The sequence below is a fragment of the Brachycentrus maculatus genome, unplaced genomic scaffold, assembly GCF_059751285.1.
Source record: "Brachycentrus maculatus isolate JH-2025_06_01 unplaced genomic scaffold, ASM5975128v1 h1tg000261l, whole genome shotgun sequence".
Classification (NCBI taxonomy): Eukaryota; Metazoa; Arthropoda; class Insecta; order Trichoptera; family Brachycentridae; genus Brachycentrus; species Brachycentrus maculatus.
In genome coordinates, this window is record NW_028281012.1 from 984,865 (window position 1) to 996,963 (window position 12,099).

Here is a 12,099-nt window from a genome sequence, read left to right on the forward strand (position 1 = left end):
CGGACGTGCTTCTCTCTCGTACATAATCTCTGCTCGCTTCTTTTTCTCCGACTTCTGTGGTTTTTTTAGCGTCACAAAGCAGTCAGCGCCGATGTTCTGGATTTGTTTGTTATTTTTGTTGTAAAGATTACTAAATCTGGTGAGTAAAATATTACATTTAAGGCGTAAGTCTCACTAAAATTAATTTACATGGTTTACCGTAGTGTAATTTTACGGGTTTTGAAATTTCATACTTGTTCTTTTATACCACTAGCTAGCGTCTGCCATACGAATTGTTGTTGATTGTTTTGAATCAAAATCTTTCCTCTATGATGTGTATATTTGTCCAATGATGGTGCAAACATATCATTTTCATTACTTTGTTGCATTTTATGGTTATCTGGGATATATGTCAAATTTTTATTGCTTTGGTTGCATCGGCGCAATATTATTGATTTATTATGAGGACTGAGTTTACTCACTTGTGTTGCGTCGCGGACTCTCTCAACACATTATTATTCCAACTAAACGGTCATGGATGCGATTTTCTAATACTCTGGTGTTAAAATGCTCTTTATTTGCCACATTATGTTTTTGTTACTATTTTTACTGTCATCTCTGTTGCTTTTTAAAATAGCATATTTTCTTAATTAAACACGTTTTTCAACACACTGCGTTTCATGTTTTTATTCCTCATAAAATAAGTGTGTTATTAAGTTGATATATTTTTTTTTTACTTTGGTCTTATTAAAATCCCATGCAAGTGTTTTTCCTGTCTTTTTTGCTCATTTCTTTAACAGTAAGTTTAGAAGTTTTTAAAACAATAATTATATTATTTGTCGAAATTTTTATTTCACTACTTAATAGATAATTTGGTTATACATATATATTTCTCCTTCTATCTAAATTCATTACTATGTGTACACATTACACATGTATATTTTGGTTCTTTAGGCATACCCTATGTAGAGGCGAAATGCTTACATTTACAGATTTATTTATTTATTTATTTTCATAATACATAGATACATTCAATATACATATTCATTTCATATACACATTTATTATACGTATTACGGCTCTTTAGGCATGGCCTGTGTTGAGCCGAATACTAACATAATAATACAAAGTTTATATATATTTTTTTTAAATTTTTAATATACATATATTTTTTTTAATGACATTACAACTTGAATACAAATACAACTTAGTTACTATTATTTTTGCTTGCCTTTTTGGTACTTTATTCATTAAAAAAAACTTAAACGCAAATTTAATTGGGGCAATTTCATTTTTCCCAACATATGGTACTTTTTTAAAAATTAGTTATTTGAAAGAAAAAAAAATTGCTTTTTAAATGTTCAAATGGATATAATTAATTATTTATTGATTTGGCATTAACTTTTTGGAATGACATGTTGATTATTTTTAAAAAATTAAACTAATTAAATTTTTTTAAATTATATACGACTAGTTTTGAAAACTTACAGATGTTTTCATCTTCTGGTACAAATTAAAACATATATTTAAAGTGCGAAGAGTACAAATTAGTAAGTCACCACTAATAACTAATAATAAAAATAGATCTTTCTGCCTGACTTCTTTCATTCATCCTTGTTACAGAAGTGAATATTTTCATAAACTATACTTATTCTTTTACAACTATTAAGTAATTTTATTCACGTTTTCTTTTAACTGTCGATGCAATAATCAAGATTATGTATTCAACAGCCAAGTGTGGAACAAAATTAAAATTGAAAACCAAATGCCGCCTATACAATGCCTGCATTGCTCCTGTTCTCTTATACGGCTGTGAAACATGGCACCTTACAAGGGCCCAGAGCAGCCGTGTACTAAGCTTTGAGAACAGGTGTTTGCGGAGAATCTTAGGCGTGCGATGGTTTGACTTTGTGAGGAATGAAGAGATAAGGCGTAGGACGCAGCAAATCTTGGTCACAACTGTCGTCAAAAAAAGGCGATTCAGTTGGCTTGGCCATGTACTGTGCATGCCTCCTGAGAGCCTTAATCAAGCTTGCCTCTTTTACAAGGCATCAGGTTCGCGCCGCCCAGGACGACCACTGCTGACAATTCGTCGGCAGTTCTCGTCAGAACTTCGCGACGCGGATCTGACTTGGGAGGATGCAAGGGAGCTGGCAGCCGACAGAAAAGCCTGGAGACAGTTTGTGGACTCCATATGCTCCACCTAGGGAGCGGATATGTTTATTATTATTATTATTATTAATGGTCTCTTGCTTTGGTTCCATAGTGCGAACTATCTGTCTACCTCTTGCGATCCTAGGCAATATTTAGTGCGGCCTACAATAAGCCTCTGGTGAACCTCTTGGACCTCTTGACCCCTGCCGCGCTACATTCCCACTGATCACCGATTTCACCAGTCTTCTTCATCTCTTCCAGCAACATGACCTAAGCAAATAGTCTTCTTTACCTCATGTTGTATAGAGCCGCTCTCACATGGAGTTCCCGATGAATGGACGCATCAGTTTGTCTTGCAGTCCGTGATAAGCGAAGCATACAACGCCATCATCTTATCTCCTTTCCTAATAAGAATCCAAGTGTCGACACCACACTGGGTTATGGTAAACACGAGAGCTTTAACTGTTCAGACTTACCTCGAGATGGGACAGTTTTTTCAGATTTTGGTGACGTTTGACATAGCAAACTTGGCCATACTGATTCTCCTATAGACCTCGCATTTGCAGCCTCCATTCCTTGAAATGTTATCTTCATAATTGTAAAGAATATTAGTCTCCGGCATGTGGTCCAAGTGGCACTCGTGAGTTGGTCTTGCTTCTGTTTATTTTATGCATCTTCATAAATATATAATAATAGTATCGTGCAAAAAAGAACTCAAAATAACAATAATAGAATATAATTTTTATTCCACAAGATTAATATGTATATTTTTTAAATCATATAAAATGTTATTTAAGATGGCCGGTTGAATAGATCATTTGTTGACTTCCAAATGCGTTCCTATAGGCCCCATGATCTATGGCGTTCTAGGGTAGGAAAAGAATTCTCGTATCCAGCTGTACATATTTCCAAATCACTGTAGTATGAAGACAGTCAGAGCAATTATCGGTATTCAATATTGTATGCTACTTTCATTTTGATCTGTGCGGATTGCGTATAAATTTTCCACAGTTCAGCAGTATATAGATATCAATTATGTTGTGAAGAGGATGCTCTCGCCTTCATCTCCGCATTAAAAGGATCCTCTTGCCAACAACTTTATATTTTTTCTAACATACTTGCCCTTGTCCAAATAGCTCTCGTCAACATACTTGCCCTGGTATAAATAACTCTTAATTGTCTTATGCGATTCATCTGTCTTTATCGGTAAGAATGTTAAATTTTTATCTCATTTTTACCTCCGTTTTTCATTGGCGCTTTATCTAAACCATTTAAAGGAGAAATAAATGTTAAAAACTGTATTAGAATATGATAAATCACAGTACATATCTCAATATTGATTCTTAATATCTTTGTGTTTGGGAGTTATAATAGTAATGATAATAATTTTAGATAATTTATATAATACCATTTTCGTAAAATACTATCTCTAGAAAGCTTCACTTTGATTTAATTGGGGGGAAGGAGATTAAGAAAATGATTAATCAAACAAATGCGTTTTTAGTTTTTTTCTATCTAGTTTTTCTAAATCATCTTACTGTTTCTTACTACTGGTGGAAGAACATTCCACGACATTGGTCCCGCAACATCAAAGCCACGCTCAGCAAATTTAGTATGCTTGTTGCAAGCTGGTAAGATCACCTTACCCATGGCAGTTGTTATAGCCGATCGAAGTGTGAGATGTCTATCAACCGATTTGTCTAGAATACATAGCTCTTTTAGACACTCAGGAGCCATATTATGTATTAATTTCTACATGAGTTGACAGAGTTTATACTCAACCCTTCAGTTGGTAAAGTAGTGGGGTGGTGTGACTGAATTTAAAAATTCCAATAATCAGTCTCTGTGCAGCTTTTAACACTGTTTGCAGTCAAGTCATTCTATTGTTTAGTAAACGGTAAATCCATGTATATACCATTACAATAATCAACTCTAAATAGATACTACAAATGCGTTTATCAATTGACAGGCAGCATCAACTGGGAAATTCTTGCGAATGCTCTTAATTTGCCTTAGCTAATAAAAATGTACTTGTTATTTTGCTGATTTGTCTCTCGAGGAAGAGATCACAATCTAAGAATACGCTCAGCAATTTGACAGGTGGTGAAGTGGTATTCCTTGCATTGGGTACTGTCGCATTATCAATTAATTTCTGTCATTTAGGTGTGGCTATATCCGGAGTTGTTCTGTTTTAGACGGGTTAAATTTCAATCTTTGAGCCATCTATTCTCCTATTCTCTTAATGCACTTATTATAGAGTCAAGTACATAGCTTTTACTTATGTTTAGATGAACTGTTCCCCTTACCTGAAAATCTGTAAATTGTTATACATTAAATTAACAATTGATATTTAATAAATCTGTCATTGTTTTGTAAATGAAGGGAACAATTGATTGTTTACAGAAGCAACTGCTATTTGTGAGTGGTGTGAATTTTTTTGTAACACATTTATTTTAAACCCATTTTTTTTAAAGCATTGACGCAGCAATTGATCATTTTATAGGTGATTGACAATCTTTCCATTTTTGCTAGCCTTTACATTTAATTGCATTATTATCATTTGGTATTTAATGAAAAACCAACTTCATAAACAGAATTCGTTATTTAACAACAAAAATAACACTTATTTCACCTTTACTTAAGGTACTGTTTCTGCAAACATCATCGTAGTGACTGGGGGAAAATATTGTGTCAGATATTGAAATTCTGCAATCGCATTTCAGTTCAAACCGTCAATCATGAAAACACATTGACAATCGTCATTGAAAGTTTCAATGCAAAATAATTTATTTAATCGGTTGCAAATCTTAATTATGTATTGTTGCTGTTTATTTATATCTGTGCAATATATCAATATGTTTTGCGGAGACCTGGATAAGCCACCAATGTGGTTTGTCAGCGATGTTCTTTTATTCAATTGTTTATTTTATAGACATCTTTGTTTAATTTATAAAAATATCAATAAAATCATAAAAACATAAGAAATTAAAAAATCATCTATTACACAACATTTAATTATTATTAAATCTTCTAAATAATAATAAATTTATAAATTATAGAGTTCAAACAACAATACCACTATTTTTAGAAATCTATTTTGACACGTGTTGTGATGCATTCCGCATCATTTTTAAACCCCGTGTGTGAAGCTAAGTCTAAATTTTAGAGTTGTGTCCTTGGGAAAGTTGAAAAGGGGGTAGGAGCTGTTTCTTGTTCTTATTTATTATCAGTGGGAACATAGACAATTGAGGGGAGGCTTAAGTCATTGTCATATTGTTAATTATGGGTTTATTATTATTTACATTTTTATGGATTTTTATCTAAAATGTTGCAGTTTATGACTTTTCGTATTTATAATTTTTAGGATTTCTACATTATTGTTGTTAAATTTGTGATCAATATCTATTAAATGTTTTGCGAATCCTGAAAAAAAAACATTATATCTTTAACATAAATCTTTATCCCTCTTTCTTTATGAATTTTCTGGAAGTCTTACCAATGTACGAATTTCCACAGTTGCAGTTTAATTTATAAAATGTATGCCTCTGTTGTCAGAACTTAAATTAAAAATGAATAGATTTTACCACAAAGTGACTGCTGAATCAATAAATGAAATTCAAACAACAATGTAAATCTGTAGCATGTTTTAAATTAATATTAGGATAATGTTTGAGGTATTATTTTGTTTGTTTCAGGACCAAAATGTCTGTCCAACAGTTTTGCCTCCGGTGGAACAACCACCAGCCCAACTTCATATCGGTGTTCACTTCCTTATTGAGCAGTGAATCACTCGTAGATGTGACTTTAGCCGCAGAGGGCAAGCACATGCAGGCGCACAAAGTAGTCCTCTCAGCTTGCAGTGTTTACTTTCAGGTTGGTTCCGATGCGATTATTTATACTTGTGTTCTGTAGTCTCTATTATCTGGGACCATGCCAACCGGATTGTGAGATAAATGCCTAAATTTCCACCTCTTCTGGACAGTGAGCAGTCTACAGTAATTACTTAATGTTAGATGGTTTATTATGTGTCAGTTCTGTGCTTCTTGCACCAATCCAGGGTGATATTTAATAAATATGTCAGTGATTATCATTTAATAGCCAAACCTGTATTCTATCCTCATCTAAAATCATCATTTTTTAGTGAATTACTGCCACTTTGTACCTTATGCGTTATATATGTACAAAAAGTAGAAATTTGTAAAAAAAAACTTAATTCTGTGCATTTTCAAGAAATGTCAATTTGAAAGTTTTTCTTTTCTAATTTTTAAATGCATTTTTGAATTTTATTTATTAGATTAAGAAAATCTTGTAATACCTATAATAATAAAAATAGACAAAATGGGCAGTACAATGACAATCGAAGATGCTTTACAAATCTAAGGTTACTGACAACTTCATAAATCCACATGACATTTGAGATACTAATAGAATTGTGTGAAAAATGAAAGGTTTTTTTATTCAATCATTCTTCTAGGTGGTATTGGTAAACAGGCTATTTGAGCTAGTTACAGGACGATCCTCATTTAAGCTATTTTAGAAGAAAGGCAATTAGGAAGATAATTTATTTTTAATTAAAATTATTATTTTAGACACTGTTTACTGCAAACCCTTCTCGTCACCCCATAGTAATACTGAAAGATGTGAAACATTCGGATCTCAAGATACTTGTGCACTTTATGTACTATGGCGAGGTGAATGTTTCCCAAGAACAGCTGCCTCAAATACTGGAAACAGCTAAAATGCTTAAAATAAAGGGATTGACCGAGATGCCAGAACCAGCAACTGGTAACAGTGGAAACAGTACGACAGAAAGGACCAATCTGTTGACGCCAGGCGATTCTTCGTGGCACTCAGATGTTCCGCATCACTCAATGTCACCGTGCAACCTCTCGCCTTCTACAAGGAAAAAAAGGTCTATTTTTCTTCGAAATATTTTGTCATAAAATATTTGTATTATTTTCCTTGTCCTTTCGCTCAGTGCATAAGACTTATTTCCATACTTTGAATATTATTTTAGGCATAGAAAACCTTCGACAGAGTCCAGATCTGCATCGAGGGAAAGGCTGATGGAAGATAAGTCATTTGATGAAGCCAACATGACTTCCAAACCTGAAGGGATTTCCTTGAACAATTTCAACCTAAATCCATTTTGTGTAAAAGGTAGAATGAAGGAGCCACAGGTATCAGAATACAACACATCTAAGGATAGTTTTGAAGAAAATGGAGGAATGGACAGTAATTTAATCATTGTAAGCAAATGTTATTTATGTGTATATTTTTAGTTGGTAGATTTTAAAGATATTCAATGATATGATAAGAATTATTAATACATTTGGTATTTTCAGGACCCTGAAGAAGAACCAAATGACTGTGATTTGATGCGAGTACCTGATAACCCCCTTGAAGGGACCAGTGCGATGGGCGTACCCCAACAGGGTAATAATTCCATTCAAACCTCGGTGGAATAACTCATCATATAGTCACAAAACTCATAAATATTGTAACTTTGCAGGACAGTGGACGTTAATGGAGCACAGTTATCCCAGGTATACAGCCCCGTGCCAAACGGCATGCCACGGCATATCAGCTATCAACATGAATTCAATGCACAATCCGGATCAAGCTCCGCACCTGTTTGGAATGCAGTCCATGATCAATCCGTACGACTATCAAGCGCAGAACCTGGGCCAGCAGAACGAAGAAGTAGGGGACAACTCGCCGGGGCCGTCGTGCTCGGCCGCCATGTCCACTCTGATGCAGGAAGGTCAGCAGCCGACTCCCAAGAGGAGGCGGACCTCCAACCCGCAGTCGGAAGAGAACTTCCAGCGGGCCCTGGAGGCGGTTCGCTTTGGAGGAATCGGCTTCTGCAAGGCCGCCAGAATGTTCGGAGTCAACAACAGGACTCTGTGGCTGGAGTATAAGAAGAAGGGTTACCCAAATAACCGACCCAGTATTAAAAATAGGATAAAGCAGGAACACACCTCTCCCCCTCCCGAAGTGAGAGATGAAAATATCCCTAACATACAAGACCAGCAGCTGACTCTGCTGTGCCCTCAGCACCCAGTCGGTATGATGGGCTTTATTGATTCACGGCACGTGGACTTCTCCACTACTATACAGAACATCAACCGACCCAGATTTGCAGAAGACACCATGAACTTACATGGCATCAATTTCAATGCCATATAATCATTTTTCTGAAATCTGATTAATTGAAAAGCTCTTTTAAAAAATAACACTTATCATTTTTTTTACAAATCTTTAATCTGATTGCTGGTTAATTTTTATTATATATTATTCTTACTGTAAACATGAAGATGATCTGAGTTGTTTGAAAATGTATGCATAATGATATGTGCTGTGATTTTTTTTTATGATAAACATTTAAAAAAATATTTTTTCACATTATTTACGATAAATTCACAAATATTATTAATGTTAGAAACAGCAAATCTAATAATCATTATACACTTACGTATTCATAGGTTATTCTGATACAGAACACAGTAATCCAAAACCATTGTGTCGTGGCTCAGATTAGAAATTATGACATTAACAGCAAATTTCGTCGCAACAATTTAGAATACTTTGTATTTGTGTCCTGATATATATCATTTTAGTAATATAACTTGCATTTAGCAATATTGTTTTGACAATTTTGCTATTAAGTATTAGATGAAGTTCTAGGAGTTTTATTCTTCTATCAGAAGTGGGGTTGGAAAATTAAGCAAATGGTTTTATTGTGTAACTTACGTGGTATTTTAAGATTTGGATATTGAAGGTATTAATGGCAATGAGGGTCATTACATTCGTTCAACCCTAGTATGAAAACAGTGCCCTTTATAAGGACAATGGGTTGCCGCAATATGTCGATTGGGCTTGTATCGTCTTGTCTATATACACACACACATTTTAAATTCCACTATTCTATTAAATATTCTTTAAAGTGCCCTCTATAAAGACGATGGATTATCCTGATAAATATTGATCTGGCTTAATATTGTCTTGCCTACACACAATAATGATTACTGACCGATTTCTCATTCAACGTAGTGTTGCCGAAAGAACATAGACTGAATTACTTTGTTACACAGGAATGGTCTTTAATTACAAAAAGTCACTAAACATTAAACAATCGCTTGGACTTTAACTAGTAGCTAAAACTGTACTATTCCTCGATTGACTAAGTATGGAATAACATTGCTCCCATTTTAATTTGTTGTCTCTGCCCGGTAGCTCAGTAAGCTTATTTGTTTGAATGATTAATCGCTGGTGATTTACCGTTTTACTCCAATATTTAAGTGGTTAATGATTCATTGCATAATAGTAAAGCATAATATATTATTCTGGTCCACACCGCTATTGTCAAATTAAACTAGAAATCATTGTTATCATCCATGTATAGGGCGCTTTACATAATATTCATATTAATGAGAATCATCCAATTTTATTTATATGAAGAATAACAATTTATTTTCTCTTGGAATAATGATTGAAAATACATATCTTTAACAAGTATTTTAACATCAAATAATAACTATGAATCTATTTATTATCACCTTAAGATAAAGATATTAAAAAATATGGTCATCACAAAAGGTCATCATTACATAATATCATAGTAAAAATAATAACTAGTTAAAGTGCCCTTAATGTGATTTTTCACAAAAATATCGCTATTAAAATGGGCCCTTTTATTATTTTGTTAGTGTTTATGGGTGTACAGTGAGCCTTCGCCGAACAACTTCCCTAGCGGATGTCTGACGAAGCAAGGACCACACAGTCCTTGTACGGCTCTTTGTGGAACAGCTGCTCGCACTGCCCAGTGCGACAGTAGGGGAAAGTTGTCCTTTGCTATTTTGTAATTACCATTCCCAGTGGAATTACCAATTCAGCCACAGTCTACTGTAAACATTTAATCCTGTTTTGTTATCTATACAACTTATGCTATATTACGCCTTGTTCGCGTTGAGTGTATCTGTATGTTTGCATAAATTTGAATAATAATAATGCTGTTATTACTTTTTGTATTACAATGTGTACTTAATTAATTTTAGAATAACGTAGAATAGATGTATACATTTGTTAATATACACTTGAATTGGAGTCTTCTAAAGGTGTATTGTCAACATTCATCTGACATCTAGTGAGTAATTTGTGTACAGTATATGTAAAATAGGGCTTTTAGTGACATAACCAATACTCCTATATATTATAGCCGATAAGCAATTAATATTGTATTATTTTATTGTGTAATCACATATGATACAAGTGTACATAATGATCGCAAAAGAAACACTATATCAAACCACTGTTAAATAATATGTAACACATATTATATACACAAGTGTATACATGATCTCTTATAAGAATGTTACAGCGCTACATCACAAGTTGATGGAACAACGAATCGCCCAATGAGATTTTTTAGCGGCATCTGAAATCTGAAATAATTATATATTTTCATCCAATCTTCTTTGGCTAGTGTTGTATGTATGTATAATGTTTATGCTAGCCTAAAGGAGATGTAAGATTTTGTACTGTCTTTTCTTTTCTGTGATCAATTATGTGAATTAGGTTATTTTCATCCTAAAATACTTTGCTTAAAATTATATAAATGTTACCGATGTGTAAAATTCAGTTCAACTCATAAAGTATTATGTTTCATAAGGCACATTTCTAAGATTCCTTGGTTTTTGAAATTTCCATAATAGTATTATCATCAGGGCTTTAAGATTATGTAGCGTATGTGCCTTAACAATTTTTTATTTTAAGTTATTATTTTAACCCCGTAACTTATGTTTCTTATTGTACATACATGTAAAGGTGAATTAAGTTTAGATATGTATAATATTTACAGTGTAATATGTATTATCACTTGATAAAAAGGTGAACGGATGGAGTTATTTCCCCTACACATAAAATCATTTAAAACAAACCAATAAGTTGCAACCGTACTACACAAGCAGTATATTGATAACAAACCTTTCAGGGGGATGAAAAATATAACATTTTGAGCATAATTTTGTATCATGAAACATAATATACTTGGCATTGTACTGCAAATTAAGGATCCAGATAATTTTCGTAATTGAGCAACAATCCAATGCCATTAGCTAGATTCTAACGTAATGGTAATACAGTCGAACTCGGTTATTACGAGCATGGTTATAGCGAGATCTCAGATATAACGAGGAAACATTCGTTGAAATTTTGGTTTCTGGTTTTCTCCATACATTTATTCACGGCTATAACTAGCAACTTCTCGGCTAAAGCGAGCAAAAAGAGATCGCCTTTTTTTAAATGTTGTAAATATTTGAATGTTCTAAAACATTTTCGCAATAAAATCCAACCGGGCAATTAGACCGTTGCCGCCGGGATCGGATAACGTTTATGACTCTAAGTACTAAATTGGTGTTGTCACCGACAATAAAAAAAAAAGGTTTCACGCATATGGGTTTAAATTGCATGTTGAAATCTTTGTCATGTCCGTAAGGACCTACTTTATTATAAAATAACTTATTTCATAGATTTTGTGTTATGTGACCATTCCAGATAACATTCTTCATGTGATAGGTATGTTTTAAAAAAAAATACCTAAAATGAGGAACAGTTATAACGAGCAAATTCAGTCGGTACCTTCATCCTCGTTATAACCGAGTTCGACTGTAGATGGTAAATTAAGGTCTTTGATTCAGTTGTTTATTATGGAATAGGCTGTATATTAAAAGGCAGTCAAATGAATGATTCAAGTTCTACTACACCCATTGGAAGAGCCAGTATTACATGTCCATAAAAGGGTATTCGCCTAGTATTTTACGTACAACAATGTTTTATTTACATACCTTTATTTCATCTTCACAGTTCTTTCTACCATTTCCGAATTTCCTGTAGTGAAATAGGTTTTTTTAAAAACGAATAACCCGCAAAGCCTCTTTAAGAGGCTTGTCTACAGGTAGGATAATA

The 12,099-nt window shown here is 33.6% G+C and overlaps 1 protein-coding gene across 1 annotated transcript; it reads left to right on the plus strand.

Annotated features, from left to right (window-relative positions):
- On the plus strand, nt 1-8,526 carry BtbVII (BTB-protein-VII). Its single transcript, XM_088266090.1, has 6 exons — nt 1-139; nt 5,829-6,006; nt 6,723-7,045; nt 7,151-7,382; nt 7,479-7,569; nt 7,646-8,526. The coding sequence occupies exons 2-6, from the start codon at nt 5,836-5,838 to the stop codon at nt 8,320-8,322; spliced, it is 1,494 nt and encodes a 497-aa protein (XP_088122216.1). The 5' UTR covers nt 1-139; nt 5,829-5,835; the 3' UTR covers nt 8,323-8,526.
- The last annotated feature ends 3,573 nt before the right edge of the window (nt 8,527-12,099 follow it).